This window comes from Salvelinus fontinalis, chromosome 26 (assembly GCF_029448725.1).
Source record: "Salvelinus fontinalis isolate EN_2023a chromosome 26, ASM2944872v1, whole genome shotgun sequence".
NCBI classification, from domain to species: Eukaryota; Metazoa; Chordata; class Actinopteri; order Salmoniformes; family Salmonidae; genus Salvelinus; species Salvelinus fontinalis.
In genome coordinates, this window is record NC_074690.1 from 39,597,435 (window position 1) to 39,616,440 (window position 19,006).

Consider the following 19,006-nt stretch of genomic DNA (forward strand, 5'->3'; position numbering starts at 1 on the left):
TATGGAAGGGTGGAGGGGTAGTGTGCTGTGTTATGGAAGAGTGGAGGGGTAGTGTGCTGTGTTATGGAAGAGTGGAGGGGTAGTGTGCTGTGTTATGGATGGGTGGAGGGGTAGTGTGCTGTGTTATGTAAGGGTGGAGGGGTAGTGTGCTGTGTTATGGAAGAGTGGAGGGGTAGTGTGCTGTGTTATGGAAGGGTGGAGGGGTAGTGTGCTGTGTTATGTAAGGGTGGAGGGGTAGTGTGCTGTGTTATGGAGGGTGGAGGGGTAGTGATCTGTGTTTTGGATGGGTGGAGGGGTAGTGTGCTGTGTTATGTAAGGGTGGAGGGGTAGTGTGCTGTATTTTGTAAGGGTGGGGGGGTAGTGTGCTGTGTTATGTAAGGGTGGAGGGCTAGTGTGCTGTGTTATGTAAGGGTGGAGGTGGTATGTAAGGGTGGAGGTGGAGTGTGCTGTGTTATGTAAGGGTGGAGGGCTAGTGTGCTGTGTTATGTAAGGGTGGAGGGGTAGTGTGCTGTATTATGTAAGGGTGGGGGGGTAGTGTGCTGTGTTATGTAAGGGTGGAGGTGGTATGTAAGGGTGGAGGTGGAGTGTGCTGTGTTATGTAAGGGTGGAGGGGTAGTGTGCAGTGTTATGGAAGGGTGGAGGCGTAGTGTGCAGTGTTATGGAAGGGTGGATTGGTGGAGAGGTAGTGTGCTGTGTTATGGAAGGGTGGAGGGGTAGTGTGCTGTGTTATGTAAGAGTGGAGGGGTAGTGTGCTGTGTTATGGATGGGTGGAGGGGTAGTGTGCTGTGTTATGGATGGGTGGAGGGGTAGTGTGCTGTGTTATGGAAGGGTGGAGAGGTAGTGTGCTGTGTTATGTAAGAGTGGAGGGGTAGTGTGCTGTGTTATGGATGGGTGGAGGGGTAGTGTGCTGTGTTATGGAAGGGTGGAGGGGTAGTGTGCTGTGTTATGTAAGGGTGGAGGGCTAGTGTGCTGTGTTATGTAAGGGTGGAGGGCTAGTGTGCTGTGTTATGGAAGGGTGGAGGTGGTATGTAAGGGTGTAGGTGGAGTGTGCTGTGTTATTTAAGGGTGGAGAGGGAGTGTGCTATATTATGTAAGGGTGGAGAGGGAGTGTGCTATGTTATGTCAGGGTGGAGGGGTAGTGAGCTGTGTTATGTAAGGGTGGAGGGGTAGTGAGCTGTGTTATGTAAGGGTGGAGGGGTAGTGTGCTGTGTTATGTAAGGGTGGAGGGCTAGTGTGCTGTGTTATGGAAGGGTGGAGGTGGTATGTAAGGGTGTAGGTGGAGTGTGCTGTGTTATTTAAGGGTGGAGGGGTAGTGTGCTGTGTTATGTAAGGGTGGAGGGCTAGTGTGCTGTGTTATGGAAGGGTGGAGGTGGTATGTAAGGGTGGAGGTGGAGTGTGCTGTGTTATGTAAGGGTGGAGGGCTAGTGTGCTGTGTTATGTAAGGGTGGAGGGCTAGTGTGCTGTGTTATGTAAGGGTGGAGGGGTAGTGTGCTGTGTTATGTAAGGTTGGAGGTGGTATGTAAGGGTGGAGGTGGAGTGTGCTGTGTTATGTAAGGGTGGAGGTGGAGTGTGCTGTGTTATGTAAGGGTGGAGGGCTAGTGTGCAGTGTTATGGAAGGGTGGAGGGGTAGTGAGCTGTGTTATGGAAGGGTGGAGGTGGAGTGAGCTGTGTTATGGAAGGGTGGAGGTGGAGTGTGCTGTGTTATGGAAGGGTGGAGGGGTAGTGTGCTGTGTTATATAAGGGTGGAGGGGTAGTGTGCTGTATTATGGATGGGTGGAGGGGTAGTGTGCTGTGTTATGTAAGGGTGGAGGGGTAGTGTGCTGTGTTATGGAAGGGTGGAGGGGTAGTGTGCAGTGTTATGGAAGGGTGGAGGCGTAGTGTGCAGTGTTATGGAAGGGTGGAGGGGTGGAGGGGTAGTGTGCTGTGTTATGTAAGGGTGGAGGGGTAGTGTGCTGTGTTATGTAAGGGTGGAGGGGTAGTGTGCTGTGTTATGTAAGGGTGGAGGGGTAGTGTGCTGTGTTATGGATGGGTGGAGGGGTAGTGTGCTGTGTTATGTAAGGGTGGAGGGGTAGTGTGCTGTGTTATGTAAGGGTGGAGGGGTAGTGTGCTGTGTTATGTAAGGGTGGAGGGGTAGTGTGCTGTGTTATGGAAGGGTGGAGGGGTAGTGTGCTGTGTTATGGATGGGTGGAGGGGTGGAGGGGTAGTGTGCTGTGTTATGGAAGGGTGGAGGGGTAGTGTGCTGTGTTATGGAAGAGTGGAGGGGTAGTGTGCTGTGTTATGGAAGGGTGGAGGGGTAGTGTGCTGTGTTATGGAAGAGTGGAGGGGTAGTGTGCTGTGTTATGGATGGGTGGAGGGGTGGAGGGGTAGTGTGCTGTGTTATGGAAGGGTGGAGGGGTAGTGTGCTGTGTTATGGAAGAGTGGAGGGGTAGTGTGCTGTCTTATGGAAGGGTGGAGGGGTAGTGTGCTGTGTTATGGAAGGGTGGAGGGGTAGTGTGCTGTATTTTGTAAGGGTGGGGGGGTAGTGTGCTGTGTTATGTAAGGGTGGAGGGCTAGTGTGCTGTGTTATGTAAGGGTGGAGGTGGTATGTAAGGGTGGAGGTGGAGTGTGCTGTGTTATGTAAGGGTGGAGGGCTAGTGTGCTGTGTTATGTAAGGGTGGAGGGGTAGTGTGCTGTATTATGTAAGGGTGGGGGGGTAGTGTGCTGTGTTATGTAAGGGTGGAGGTGGTATGTAAGGGTGGAGGTGGAGTGTGCTGTGTTATGTAAGGGTGGAGGGGTAGTGTGCAGTGTTATGGAAGGGTGGAGGCGTAGTGTGCAGTGTTATGGAAGGGTGGATTGGTGGAGAGGTAGTGTGCTGTGTTATGGAAGGGTGGAGGGGTAGTGTGCTGTGTTATGTAAGAGTGGAGGGGTAGTGTGCTGTGTTATGGATGGGTGGAGGGGTAGTGTGCTGTGTTATGGATGGGTGGAGGGGTAGTGTGCTGTGTTATGGAAGGGTGGAGAGGTAGTGTGCTGTGTTATGTAAGAGTGGAGGGGTAGTGTGCTGTGTTATGGATGGGTGGAGGGGTAGTGTGCTGTGTTATGGAAGGGTGGAGGGGTAGTGTGCTGTGTTATGTAAGGGTGGAGGGCTAGTGTGCTGTGTTATGTAAGGGTGGAGGGCTAGTGTGCTGTGTTATGGAAGGGTGGAGGTGGTATGTAAGGGTGTAGGTGGAGTGTGCTGTGTTATTTAAGGGTGGAGAGGGAGTGTGCTATATTATGTAAGGGTGGAGAGGGAGTGTGCTATGTTATGTCAGGGTGGAGGGGTAGTGAGCTGTGTTATGTAAGGGTGGAGGGGTAGTGAGCTGTGTTATGTAAGGGTGGAGGGGTAGTGTGCTGTGTTATGTAAGGGTGGAGGGCTAGTGTGCTGTGTTATGGAAGGGTGGAGGTGGTATGTAAGGGTGTAGGTGGAGTGTGCTGTGTTATTTAAGGGTGGAGGGGTAGTGTGCTGTGTTATGTAAGGGTGGAGGGCTAGTGTGCTGTGTTATGGAAGGGTGGAGGTGGTATGTAAGGGTGGAGGTGGAGTGTGCTGTGTTATGTAAGGGTGGAGGGCTAGTGTGCTGTGTTATGTAAGGGTGGAGGGCTAGTGTGCTGTGTTATGTAAGGGTGGAGGGGTAGTGTGCTGTGTTATGTAAGGTTGGAGGTGGTATGTAAGGGTGGAGGTGGAGTGTGCTGTGTTATGTAAGGGTGGAGGTGGAGTGTGCTGTGTTATGTAAGGGTGGAGGGCTAGTGTGCAGTGTTATGGAAGGGTGGAGGGGTAGTGAGCTGTGTTATGGAAGGGTGGAGGTGGAGTGAGCTGTGTTATGGAAGGGTGGAGGTGGAGTGTGCTGTGTTATGGAAGGGTGGAGGGGTAGTGTGCTGTGTTATATAAGGGTGGAGGGGTAGTGTGCTGTATTATGGATGGGTGGAGGGGTAGTGTGCTGTGTTATGTAAGGGTGGAGGGGTAGTGTGCTGTGTTATGGAAGGGTGGAGGGGTAGTGTGCAGTGTTATGGAAGGGTGGAGGCGTAGTGTGCAGTGTTATGGAAGGGTGGAGGGGTGGAGGGGTAGTGTGCTGTGTTATGTAAGGGTGGAGGGGTAGTGTGCTGTGTTATGTAAGGGTGGAGGGGTAGTGTGCTGTGTTATGTAAGGGTGGAGGGGTAGTGTGCTGTGTTATGGATGGGTGGAGGGGTAGTGTGCTGTGTTATGTAAGGGTGGAGGGGTAGTGTGCTGTGTTATGTAAGGGTGGAGGGGTAGTGTGCTGTGTTATGTAAGGGTGGAGGGGTAGTGTGCTGTGTTATGGAAGGGTGGAGGGGTAGTGTGCTGTGTTATGGATGGGTGGAGGGGTGGAGGGGTAGTGTGCTGTGTTATGGAAGGGTGGAGGGGTAGTGTGCTGTGTTATGGAAGAGTGGAGGGGTAGTGTGCTGTGTTATGGAAGGGTGGAGGGGTAGTGTGCTGTGTTATGGAAGAGTGGAGGGGTAGTGTGCTGTGTTATGGATGGGTGGAGGGGTGGAGGGGTAGTGTGCTGTGTTATGGAAGGGTGGAGGGGTAGTGTGCTGTGTTATGGAAGAGTGGAGGGGTAGTGTGCTGTCTTATGGAAGGGTGGAGGGGTAGTGTGCTGTGTTATGGAAGGGTGGAGGGGTAGTGTGCTGTGTTATGGAAGAGTGGAGGGGTAGTGTGCTGTCTTATGGAAGGGTGGAGGGGTAGTGTGCTGTGTTATGGATGGGTGGAGGGGTAATGTAATGTGTTATGTAAGGGTGGAGGGGTAGTGTGCAGTGTTATGGAAGGGTGGAGGGGTAGTGTGCTGTGTTATGGAAGGGTGGAGGAGTAGTGTAATGTGTTATGGAAGGGTGGAGGGGTAGTGTAATGTGTTATGGATGGGTGGAGGAGTAGTGTGCTGTGTTATGGAAGGGTGGAGGGGTAGTGTGCTGTGTTATGGATGGGTGGAGGAGTAGTGTGCTGTGTTATGGATGGGTGGAGGGGTAGTGTAATGTGTTATGTAAGGGTGGAGGGGTAGTGTGCAGTGTTATGGAAGGGTGGAGGGGTAGTGTGCTGTGTTATGGAAGGGTGGAGTAGGCCCCAATAAAATCGGCGTTACAGAGAACATGGACGGAATCACGGAATCCAGACATTAAAACGGAATTGAACAATATTCAAAAATGTATTGAACTTAGTAGGACATCAACGAAATGCATTTATTCGACAATTCAGTAATCTGCCCAAGATTATCATAAAACATTAACAAAATGCATCAGTGATTCACAGGAATGTCCCTGTCTATGTGCGTGTTTGTCTACCACTTTATGTAGCTGTTAGCGATGATGCTTATATTATGACAATAAAGTGTCATTCTGAGGGGGAAAACCCCCCCAAAAATTGGGAAAAACTGAAACCTGGAATAACAAAACGAAGAAAATGGAATTAGGGGGGAAAAATGTAAGGAATCAGGCAAAAAATAGAACCGATTATATAAGGCCCTACTTTTTCCTCAGTTCGAAGATTTCACTGCATATCACGGCTTGGCATGTTCTTATGGCAGAGATGCCTGACTGTGGAATCTCTTGTGACAGCCGTGTCATTTTCATGCCAACACACACACAGACATGCGCACAAGTGCTTTTTCATGCACACACAAGCTCACACCCACACACAGACACAGAGACACACACACTCTCTCTCTCTCTCTCTCTCTCTCTCTCTCTCTCTCTCTCTCGCTCTCTCTCTCTCTCTCTCTCTCTCTCTCTCTGTCAGCAGACAAGGTTCTCTCCCCACTCTACCAGTTCTCACAGAAACCTGACAGTATTCTGTATGAGTATGTACAATCCACTTAACCCTACTTGACTCCATGTGACCATAACTAGGAAGAATAACATGGTTGTGTGTGATTTAACAGTGTGAAAGAACAAACCTGACGTGTTCTACAGAGAAACCTTTATCGCCCGGGGTCCTCCTACGTTTTACTATGTCAACATTTTCTCCATGCTCACTTCCATGTCTAGGAATCTGAGATACGTTAGGGGAAGGTTTATATTGAGGTAGTGGTTGGTCCCTATCAATCTAGTGGAGGAATGGAGAGATGAATAAAAGAGAGAAGAAGACAGAAAGGACAGACACAAGCTGTCATTGTAAATAAGAATTTGTTCTTAAATGACTTGCCTCGTTAAATAAAGTTACAAAATATAATGATGCATGAGGTGAACCATCTCTCTCTGCATCTCTTTCGTTCTTTCTCCTCTCACTCTGCCCTCTCCCTTTCTCTGCAGATGACTCGTCCCATCCAAGTGAAACCAGCTGACAGTGAGTGTCGTGGAGGTACTTATCTTTTACTTTCCTTATCTCTCTTTCTCTCTCTCATTTCTCTCTTATTACATGACCTTCCATTTCTGTCCCTTTCCCCTCTTCATGTTCTATCTGTGAAGCTTATCCTTATTCTTCCTCTTTCTTATTCTACCCTGGCTTTAGTGTTCCTGTGTGCGTGCGTGCGTGCGTTGTCAGGAGGCAGGGTTGTAACTATGTAAATGTTCTCTAACCCAGTCCACCACATTAGCTGATAATAGTGTCTCTGTCTCTGCTGTTCTTGGCCCCTACCCAACAGTCGATTTTCTGCCCTAGTTTCACTTACAGCAGGCCTTTCTTTCTGCTGGGTGTGTGTGTGTGCGTGTGCGTGTGCATACGTGTGTGTTACCGCCCGCAGCGCTGATTTTGTTTGTTGAAAGAAATATTACCGAACCTACAGTACACCATGTCCTATACCTCTCCCTATAGTCTCTCTTTCAATTGTACATATTGATTATAAAGGAATCCCCACACTGCGGTCATTGGTGGTCTCTGTGGATGAACTGGCATTTTATTACGATCATAAAACGAACACTGGTTTTCTCTCAAATTGATTCATGTCTCTGGTCTGTGTGCACTCCCACCACACAATACTATTCAATCCAGAGCTTGTATTTATTCACAAAGTGTCTCAGAGTAGGAGTGATATATGATCAGATCCACCCTGTCTATATAAGCATTTTCATTATTGTCTTAAAGGCAAAACGGATCCTAGATCAGTACTCCTACTCTGAGACACTTTGTGAATACGGGCCAGCAGTGAGTGGAACATGTTAGCAATGCTAGCCTGATTCAGGTCTGTATCTGTATATTTATGGCATAACAATGATAGTCAGTGGAGTCGACTGTTAGAAGATGATAGGTCGTTCAGCTTCATGGACAGCTCCACAGCCACAGCTCCACATCCTATCAGAGCCCAGAGACAGGTTGTCAGGGGCAACAGCTGCTTCCCTCAGCCGCGAGAGAGAGAGTTTCAGAATAACTGTAGCTAAACACTCAGTATCAACAGCTTACCACAGTGGTCACCGGAACTGGTCCTACAGAGCTACAAGGTGTCCGGGCTCCTGCATTTAGAATAGTTCATGTGAATCCCAACCAACCACAGTTGGCTGTTTTTATGAAGAGGTTTGTCACCCCGAAAGAAAATCCATTAGCATGCAAATCCTATCTGGAAATAAACACACACACACATGCATGCACGGATACACACACTCGCACACACAATGCGGCTTAGGATCGAGAAGCTTCAGGAAAGAGGGGAAGATGAAAGAGAAGAATTAGAAGGAGATAATCAACCTCTCCTGGATTTATGAAGAGAGCAGTCCTCAAGCAATCAAGCTAGCTAATTAACTCTGCCTCCGACAAGCCCTATGAACTGCTATTGGTGTCTAGACACTGTTATGTAACCTATACCCTCTCCTCCGTCCATCTCTCCCTTCTCTCTTCGTCTTACACTGTCTCTTTTTACTCTCTCTCTCTCTCTCTCTCTCTCTCTCTCTCTCTCTCTCTCTCTCTTGCTGTGTATTGATGTTTTCCTTTGTCTCTGCCTCTCCTCTCTTTTGCTTTCTCTCCATTTTGCTCTCTCTCTCTCTCCCTCCTAACCCTCCCTCCCTCGCTCCATCTCTCTCTTTCTCGCTCTCGTTCCATCCGACAGTTATCCAGCATTACAACATCACTTCTGCTTTCCCAAATAAGAGAGGCTATTCTGGGCAAGGGGGCCTTCCGAATCCCAGCTTATGTTAGACACACACACAAGCACACACATACACACACATGCCCATTCGCAAGCGTATGCATACACACACACACACCCACATGCATCATTTTGTGCCGATTTCCAAGATTTAATGGCATTTCCTGTAGTATATTGTAGTATTTACAGTTAACTATAGTAAAGGAAAACTGTAGTATTTAATGTTTTTACAGATTGCAGTATACTGTAGTATTTATGCAGACTTTACATTTTAGTCATTTAGCAGATGGGCTTATCCAGAGCAACTTACAGTAGTGAGTGCATGGGAATCAAACCCACAACCCTGGCATTGCAAGCACCACGATCTACCAACTGAGCCAAACGGGACATGTATAGTAACTATAGTTTGAATACTGTAGTACATGAAAACTGTAGCATATACTATAGTAATTAAGGTAGTGTATTTGCAGACATTACTGTAGTATTTGCTATCATTTCTTATTTTATTATCTTTGACATATAAGTGGAGGTTTTCTCATTCAGGAAACATACTGGAGAAATACTCAAATACCAAATGTTCCATAACCTGTAGGCAGTGGTGTGTATTCATAGATGCCAAGGGAAGTGAGGCTTTTCCAAAAAAAGCACCAATATATATATTTTTTAAACAGTCATTTATCTTTCGTCTCTCTGTGTTTCATGAATCTCTTTCAATTCGCAAGAGGCTTACTGTATCTGTTAATGAGAAAGCATCCGAGCGAGCAAAACAGTGCATTGAAGGCAAGGGAACCCAGCGAGCATCTGGCCTCCATTGACAAAAAAGTATACAACATTTTCCAATCAGCTTTGAGCTAAACTGAGTGAGCTCAACTGTGAATGGTCCTGGCGCACCAAAAAAAAGTGTCAAGGGAAGCCAGCTTGGATTTGGCTTCCCCCCTATCAAATCCGATTGAGAGCATATGTCATTGACAGAATTTTTTTAAATTGTTGCATCTCGTTGTGTTGTTGTTCTCCGGTGGCTAGCTAGCCAGCTAGTTAAAATTTGCCCTGTCCTAAATTAGACTACTTAATTTGGACTACTTATTTGGACTAATGATTATGACGGCGATTCTGATCCAAGCATTAATTCATACATTGTTGTGCCCCTGGCCTGAGTGGATGGAAGTTCAATATGTACGATAACCAGATGTAGAAGGCTAATGTTAACTAGCTAACATTGCCCATGAATGGAAATTAGCCTAGCGAGCAAGCATTTTAGCTAGGTAGCCTAGGACAACAAAAAACAAAAGCATGTACTGTATGATAGAGTGATGAAAGAGAGGAGGATGGCTGAGGGTGAGTCAACATGTTTTTCTACTTGCCTGAACACGCACACACGCATCCAGAAATCAGAACCATGGACAGCCACATCATATTTAGCTTAAGTTGATTGGACTAAACTGTTTTTGGTATCTTTTAGTTGTCACTGTATCAGACTAAGCAGAGGTGATTTGATGATGTTGAAATGTTGAAGTTGAAATGGTGCTGGGATAGCGGCAGCACCTGTTTTCCTTGCGACTTGCAATAACACTCTTTGGTTCTAAATCAATAGTTGTTTAGTGGTCCGAACATGTAGGAAGCATTAACCTGCTTGACCAGGCTTTCGGTCATGTAACTGTCTGTTACTGTACATGCAATATGCTTTGTGAACTTCACTGGACAGATGTTGCTATCAGGTTTTGTGATAAATGAAAGGTTTGGTTGAATTTATTCTGCCACTGTGTCTTATTGTTTTCGTTGCCTTTAGGCCTGTATATCACGGTCGCAAGGCGTATGAATTAACAGGTTATAGAGCAAACAACGCAATTACTGGCTTCCCCAGTGATTTTACCCACGCACCGCTACTGCCTGTATGTCGGTAGGACTGGGGTCTGAACGGATAGGAAACACAATATTTAGTCAATACTTGGCATGTAAGTTTCTCAATTATGGGTGGCACAAATTGCGAGTGTTTTAGCGGACTGTAGTGTTTTTGCTGACATTACTGTAGTATTTACTATAGTGTTTTTAGCGGTATACTACAACATTCAAGGATCAAGGATCACTACAGTGTGTAGTAAAGTATTCCACGGTATACTACAGTTAATTATAGAATTCTACAGTAAGTAGTGTTGTATTCTTTAGTAAACGGTCGTATTTTTTTCATGTGGGAATGGACACACACACATGGTGTGTGGCACAAACCTTGTAGCTGAAGGAATATGTGTGTGTGTGTGTGTGTGTGTGGTGTGTGTGGGTTTGTGCGTGCATGCTTGCGTGTGTGCACATGCGTGTGTGTGTGTATTCATTCATTTCTGCCTTGTGCTTCAGTATGCACTATTCTGTGTGTATATGTGCCTGAATTTGTCTCTCTCTCTCTCTCTCTCTCTCTCTCTCTGTGTGTAGGGGGGGGGTCTGTCTCTTCTCTCTTTGGTGCTGGAACATCGAGTCCACAGTAGCAGGGCTTAGGGGAAGAGAGGAGCAGAACAGATGAATATAGGTCGATGCACTGAGCTGTTCTCCTCTCCTCTGAGCTCGTAGACTGTGATTATCTATACCTGAACACTGGAGAGACCCTGGGGAGGCAGCAGGATACATACACTGTCTAGATGCTTCCAGAGGTTACTGTAGTACAGCAACCATTCAGCCATCATGGGTCTTTATCTATGAACGCCAATGGTGGATATGCGCACAAATGCATCCATTAGACTGCTGCTATGAGATGAATCTAAAGAAATATCTCCCCCACAGGACCTTTGTATTTCAAGTTGGATTATATCTCCACACTGTCGGGGAACCTCACATTTCTTGTTTGCTTGACGACTCAATTCTTCCAATCTGTTGCTCTGAGGTTTGAAGAAAGTCACGTCGGTGGGCGTGGCATAGCGTTTGGGTAGGAGTCTGGGTAGCCAGGCAAATTTATTGTAGATCTTTGGGCCAAATTCTAATTTGCTGTAGTCTCGTTTTCATGTTACAATCATGTTGCCCATATACTCATTAATCTCTATGTGTGGGTTACACACACCCATTGTTCTGTGTACTATAGCCTACCCTTTCCCTGACAATGCGTGCCTGCACAAGTGAGTGTGTGAATGTGTGTGAGTGTGCGCGTGTGCGCACAAAGCCACACATTGCAGCCTTATTTGTAACCTCACCATATACTGCCTTATTCTCTATCACTCCCCCTCAGGAAAGATATTCATATGAACAGATACAGTATATCCCTAACCCTGCACCTTTCTAATCTCTTTTAAAGGGAGTGTATACACCCGGGTGGAACCTTTGATCGTAGTGAGGGGTTCTCCAGGTGTCAGGGGGAATAAGTAAGAGACGCACCCCTGTGGTTGAGAGGTAAATCACCTCCTCCACCGTCCATGGATGTAGTGCGTTGCTCCCTCACCTTTTTCAATTTGAGAAAACACAGATAAATTCAAAATAAATGATATTTAAGTACCACTAAAATTCCATTCAAATTATAAAATGACAAACTAAATACATATGTAGGCTATAGCAGCCTATAGGTAGGTAAATGGTGTTTTCCTCCCTGTCGTTCTCTCTGGCGGTGGCACGAATGATGAATAACTGTCTGTTGGCATGTGTGCAGAGGCCCGTTGGTCGGAGGCTTGACCACTTTGCCGACCACTTTGCCGACCACTTTGAGCGGGCCAAATCCGACGTAACAAGAACAGACAGACGGTAAACTCTACCAGGGATTGCTAAAACGTGTGTCCTCAAAACATTTTGTCATGGACTTGGGGCTCTTACAATACGCATTTGAACTCGCCCTACTGTCTGAGTGCTTAGTTTACAGAAACGTACCGCCTCTATTGTATATGCAGACAAACTGATCACGCCAACCAGATCTAGCATCCAAATTCACCGTGTCTTCCTTGATGTTCATGAAATCAAATCAAATGTATTCATATAGCCCTTCTTACATCAGCTGATATCTCAAAGTGCTGTACAGAAACCCAGCCTAAAACCCCAAACAGCAAGCAATGCAGGTGTAGAAGCACGGTGGCTAGGAAAAACTCCCTAGAAAGGCCAATACCTAGGAAGAAACCTAGGGAGGAACCAGGCTATGAGGGGTGGCCAGTCCTCTTCTGGCTGTTCCGGGTGGAGATTATATCAGAACATGGCCAAGATGTTCAAATGTTCATAAATGACCAACATGGTCAAATAATAATAATCACAATAGTTGTCGAGGGTGCAACAAGTCAGCACCTCAGGAGTAAATGTCAGTTGGCTTTTCATAGCCGATCATTAACAGTATCTTTACCGCTCCTGCTGTCTCTAGAGAGTTGAAAACAGCCGGTCTGGGACAGGTAGCACGTCCGGGTAACAGGTCAGGGTTCCATATCCGCAGGCAGAACAGTTGAAACTGGAGCAGCAGCACGGCCAGGTGGACTGGGGACAGCAAGGGGGGGGCGCCAACCCAGACAGGAAGATCACGTCAGTGACTCAAACCACTCAAGTGACGCACCCCTCCTAGGGACGGCATGGAAAAAAATCTCCACGGACCCTTCTTGCGCAGTTGAACCCAGAACGATATGTGACCACTTGGTTATGGCGTTGTCCTTTCAGCACCATGATTCAAAGGGCGCTCGAATCGCTTCAAATAATCCACATCCAGATGTTGTATCCGCCTAATAGTCCTACTCATCACTTACTATTGTTTTTACAAATAGTCGATTAGCACTTCTCACAATGGTGCTCGTTTAGTAAAGTTAGAGCACAGCGGAATCAATTTCTCGCAAGATACATAGGCTAATGAATAATTTGTATTTTACATAACAGACCCATAACAGCCTACTGTAGCGTAGTAGGCCTATAATATGTTACACCAAAAACACCTCCGCAGTTATTTCTCATCTGAAGCTGAATAATCCCATTTATTTCGTCATGCGGCCAAAGGTGAACAGCGCGCACTGCAGGCTCTGCTTTGATTGAAACCAAATAGACCTAGAAGAAAGGCTATTAGTTCGCATACAGTTTGGACATTTCACGGGTAAAACGTGAAGAATCGTCATGTCTGATTGAAAGTGATAATGGCCTATTTTGGTGTTTGAGGGTATTAAAAATAGAACGTTTACGATGTTAAATATAGAACACAGAAGACGCGTGGGCATAGGCAGACGTTGCAATTAGAGGATGCATTTTATGCACCTATTTTATAATGATATTTAATCTGTCAGTACAAACTTTGATTGAGTAATGATAATATAATTTTTTTTTTCTTTTTTAATTGCACTCCCTCACCCCAAAAAAATAGCACCACACCACTGACACCATCCATGTCAAAAATGATGAGATGCGTGTGTATGAACGCAGCTATCTCTGTGTTGGATATAGTTGTACTTGATTAATTCGCTTGGGGAAATGATTGGTTACAATGTGACATTAAAAACATTGCCTTCAGAAATCATTCACATCTGTTGACTTTTTCCACATGTTGTGTTACAGCCTAAAAAGGATTCAACTGAGATGCTGTGTCACCGAGCTACACACAGTACCCCATAATGTCAGTGGAATTATGTTTTTAGAAATTATTAGAAATGAATCAAAAATGAAAAGTTTAAAGGTCTTGAGTCAATAAATATGACTTTTTATTTTTCGTTTTTTATTTTTTTTGTTTATTTTTTTACAATCTCTAGGACCCATTTCTCAATACTTTCACTTTTTCAAAACTCTTCACACAGTGAACACAACAGCAGTCTATGTGGGCTAAACTGTGAATCATTTTTCATTGCTTTGGCACAAAATGCTGTAACGGCAGCCTTCCTTCTCTTCAAGAGAAGAGAAGGTGTAGCAGGGATCGGACCAACACGCAGCGTAGCCAGTGCTCAACATGTTTAATAGACGAAAACAGTGAACACTTAACAATTACAAAATGTGCCAAACCGATACAGCCCTAGCTGGTGCAGAGAAAACACAAAGACAGGAAACAACCACCCACAATCCCCAACACAAAACAAGCCACCTAAATATGATTCCCAATCAGAGACAACACAAAACACCTGCTTCTGATTGGGAACCATATTAGGCCAAACATAGAAACAGACAAACTAGACACACAACATAGAATGCCCACCCAGATCACGTCCTGACCAACACTAAAACAAGCAAAACACGCAAGAACTATGGTCAGAACCTGACAAATGCATTCAATGACTACATCAAATCAAATTGTATTAGCCCCCAACCAACAATGCAGTTTCAAAAAATATGGACAAGAAAAAGAGATAAAAGTAACAAGAGTAGCAGTAAAACAACAATAGCGAGACTATATACAGGGGGGCACCGGTACAGAGTCAATGTGCGAGGGCACCGGTTAGTTGAGGTAGTATGTACATGTAGGAGTTATTGTTAGAGTTATAGAGTTATCGAGGTCCCTATGCATACACTGTAGATGACAACAACAGACGTCTGTCAAATTTCATGAATTCTTTTCTCACTCAGACACAACCACCACCAAATGTACCTACAGGCCAATTTGCACATGTTTACATACACTTTTCAAAACTGTTACACTTAAGTTCAAAACATAACATAACACAAAATTGAATAAGACAGCAGCAATTTGCTACATTTCTACAGTAATATGTATTGAAATATATTCCAAATCTAAAAAATGAAATACTATCAAAACAATTACACAAACCACAGCTGATTCCCATTGTAGTTGAAAACCTACCCAGGTGTTAGTCTTTCAATTTCATTACCATCTATACAGAAGGGGACACCTTAGGAATAATGCTGTACTGTAATGTTACCATGGACCCAGCCAGAGATAGAGAAGTGGCTGACAGAGGAAGAAGAGTGGCTGGGAGAGGGAGAGGGAGAGGAGTATGTCTGCGTGGTGGAAGAAGACTGGGAGGAAGATCAAGAGCTGTAGTCTCAGATGAGATTAGGGCTGCTATAATTGATCATGTAATAAATCATGGTCTATCAACGAGAGAGGCTGGTCTGAGAGTGCAGCCAAATCTGCAACGCTCAACCGTGGCATCTATTGTGAGAAATTTCAGGCAAAACAACAGGTAAGATGTGCATTCTGAAAGGACATCTGACTGAACTGCACATTACACAAGTAAATTGAGCAAAGCCTCCAAACCCACTTGTGTGTAATTGTATTTCTGCTTAGAACCCAACGGTTACCTCCCGCAGGCGGGAGAGGTAGGATTTTCTCTGCTGTGCAGGAAACTGCAATCGTTGATATGGTCATCAGAAACAATGGCATAAAACTCACAGAGATTCGGGACAGAGTGTTGGCAGACAACATTACATTTTGAAATATTCACAATGTAAACATAACAACTATTTCTAGAGTCCTGAAACAACATCACGTCAGGATGAAGCAGTTGTACACTGTCCCCTTTGAGAGGAACTCTGAATGAGTCAAGCAGCTCAGGATCAATATGTCCAGGAAAGATGACTATAAAATACAGAACTGGTTTTGAACAAAACCAAACAGGGCAGAGGCACATAATGGCATGTTTTTAGGTATAATGTAAACTACCGTAATAGCCTAACTCATGTTTCCTTGTAGATTTATTTGAGAGAATCATGGAGATTGAAGCCAGGCAAACACCCAACATATTCATCTTTGTGGATGAGGCTGGTTTCAACTTGGCCAAAACACGGCAGCGAGGAAGGAATGTGATAGGGAAAAGAGCCACAGTGGATGTCCCGGGCCAGAGGGGTGCCAACATCACAATATGTGAAGCAATGTCCTATGATGGATTGCTGTTACACAAACCGCTAATTGGGCCATACAACACCGAGCGTCTCATTTCATTCCTGGACGACCTCTATGGAAGGGTTGTGCCAGGTGACGAAAGGGTTGCAGTGAGGCGAAATCAGCCAACGTTTGTAATTGTGTGGGACAATGTGTCATTTCACCAGTCCCGTGCAGTCACAGAGTGGTTTGCAGCCCATCCCAGGATGGTGTCACTTTCCCTCCCACCTGACTCTCCATTCCTCAACCCCACAGAGGAATTATTTTCCTCATGGAGGTGGAAGGTTTATGACCACCATCCACATGATCAAATGTCCCTCCTGGACGCAATGCATGCTGGATGCCTGGACACATCTGCAGAAGATTGCCAGGGATGGACGAGACATGCCAAAAGGTTCTTTCCTAGGTCTATTGACATAAGATGTGATGTGGATGAGAACCTGTGGCCAAATGCAGAAGACAGGGTTGACTATCATTGCTACTGTATCTGTATCAGTAGATGGTGTATATACAGATCCTTGTATTTTAGAATCAATGCCAAATGCCAAAAAATGACAAAAATATTGAAGCATATTGCATCATGTCTAATTCATTCCTGTAACATATGCTGCAGTGAATTCTAAACAGTAGAGAGGTGTCATTCTTGTTTTGGACGGACATTTTACATTAGAATACATTGTGTAATGCTACCTGTTGTTAGTGTTGTTTTAGGTCATTGTTTTATGAGTGACAACGTGTGCTTGTTGGGTGACAACCTTTGCTAGTGTTATGGAAGAATGAGTTGATTTGAGACGTGTATGAAGTGTTTTGGTAGTTTTAGTGCATTTTGGATGAAATGAAATTAACTGCTGTGCCAAGCTGAAAGTTGGTTAGGAGAACTGTGTGAAGAGTTTTGAAAAAGTGACCTAAGTATTGAGAAATGGGTCCTAGCGATTGTAAAAAAAAAAACTAAAAAAAAATGTAAACCCCTTTGTTGTGGCAAGTTCAGGAGTAATAGTTTTATTAATGAGTCACATAATAAGTTGCATGAAATCATTCTGTGTGCAAAAATTATATTTAACATTGTTTTTTTATGACTACCTCATCTCTGTATCCAATGCATACAATTATCTATAAGGTCCCTCAGTCTAGCAGTAAATCTCAAACACAGATTCAACCACAAAGACCAAGGAAGTTTTCCAATGCCTCGTAAAGAAGGGCACTTATTGGTAGACGAGTATAAAAAAAACAACTGACATGGAATATCCCTTTGAGCATGGTAAAGTTATTAATTACACTTTGGATGGTGCATCAATACACCCAGTCACTACGAAGATACTGGCGTCCTTCCTAACTCAGTTGCCGGAGAGGAAGGAAATCGCTCAGGGATTTCAACGAGGCCAATGGTTACTTTAAAACGGTTACAGAGTTTAATGCCTGTAATAGGAGAAAACTGAGGCCGTGTCAACAACATTGTAGTTACTCCACAATACTGAACTAAATGACAGAGGGAAAAGAAGGAAGACTGTACATAATACAAATATTCCCAAATATGCATGCTGTTAGCAAAATGGCACTAAAGTAAAACTGCCAAAAATGTGGCAAAAACTTTACTTTTTGTCCTGAATCAAATCAAAATCAAATCAAATTGTATTTGTCACATGCGCCGAATACAAAAGATGTAGAACTTACAGTGAAATTAAGAAAAAACGGAAAAAAGTGTTAAGAAAGTACTTTCTAAAGTAAACTGAAGTAAAAAAATAAATAACAATTAAAAATTAAAAATGTAAAAATGTAAAAAGTAAAAATAACAAATAATTAAGGAGCAACAATAAAATAAACAGTAGCGTGGCTATATACAGGGGGTACAGGTACAGAGTCAATGTGCGGGGGCACAGGTTTGTCAAGGTAATTGAGGTAATATGTACATGTAGGTAGAGGTAAAGTGACGATGCATGGATGATAAACAGAGAGTAGCAGCAGTGTAAAAATGTGGGTGGATGGGGGGGGGGGGGGGGGGGGGGGCAATGGAAAGCATTATGTTTGGGGTAAATCCAACACAACACATCACTGAGTACCGCTCATCATATTTTCTAGCATGGTGGTGGCTGCATCATGTTATGGGTATGCTTGTCATCGGCAAGGACTAGGGAGTTTTTTGTATAAAAAGAAACGGAATAGAACTAAGCACAGGCAAAATCCTAGAGGAAAACCTGGTTCAGTCTGCTTTCTAAAGACACCGGGAGACAAATTCACCTTTCAGCAGGACAATAACCTAAAACACAAGGCGAAATATACACTGGAGTTGTTTACCAAGACGACGTTTAATGTTCCTAAGTGGCCTACTTACAGTTTTGACTTAAATCATCTTGAAGATCTATGGCAGGACTTAGAAATGGCTGTCTAGCAATGTTCAACAACCAACTTAATTTAAAAAAGATTGATGTGCAAATATTGTACAATCCTGGTGTGTAAAGCTCTTAGAGACTTACCCAGAAAAACTCACAGCTGTAATCGCTGATTAAGGTGATTCTAACATGTATTGACTCAGGGGCATCCCTGGGTATGATTACTTATGTAAATTAGATATTTCTGTATTTCATTTTCAACAAATTAGCAAAAATGTCTTAAAATATGTTTTCACTTCGTGATTATTGTAACGGGTGTCGTCGTCGGAAGAGACCAATGCGCAGCGTTCTTTGAGTTCCACATAATTTAATAACAAAGTGAAACTTAGAAAGGACTAAACCATAAAGAATAACAACGACCGAACAGCTTCGATGTGCAAACTCCCTGCACACAAACAAAGAACAAGATCCCACACAGAAGGAGGGAAAAGGGCTGCCTAAGTATGATCCCCAATCAGAGACAACGATAGACAGCTGCCTCTGATTGGGAACCACACTCGGCCAGAAACAAAGAAATACAAGACCTAGAAATAAAGAACATAGAATGCCCACCCAAATCACACCCTGACCAAACCAAATAGAGACATAAAAAGGCTCTCTAAGGTCAGGGCGTGACAATTATGGGGTGTTGTGTGTAGATGGGTGAGAAGAAAGAAACTATTGAATCCATTTTGAATTCACACTGTAATACAACAAAGTGTGGAGTAAGTCAAAGGGTACGAATACTTTCCCGAAGGCACTGTACTGTATATGTAAAGTTCTAGTATGCATTAAAATGTGAGCGTAACACCAGATGGAAGGGGAATAGGATATTCCATAGGATTCGGCTG

General features: G+C 44.5%; 1 protein-coding gene across 2 annotated transcripts in view; it reads left to right on the forward strand.

Annotated features, from left to right (window-relative positions):
• LOC129824320 (CUGBP Elav-like family member 5) overlaps window positions 1-19,006 on the forward strand; it is a 52,816-nt gene that overhangs the window by 16,098 nt on the left and 17,712 nt on the right. For both annotated transcript variants that reach the window (XM_055883879.1, XM_055883880.1), the window contains exon 3: window positions 6,271-6,319. In XM_055883879.1, the coding sequence (XP_055739854.1) occupies window positions 6,271-6,319 (49 nt within the window). The remainder of the gene's footprint in view (window positions 1-6,270; window positions 6,320-19,006) is intronic.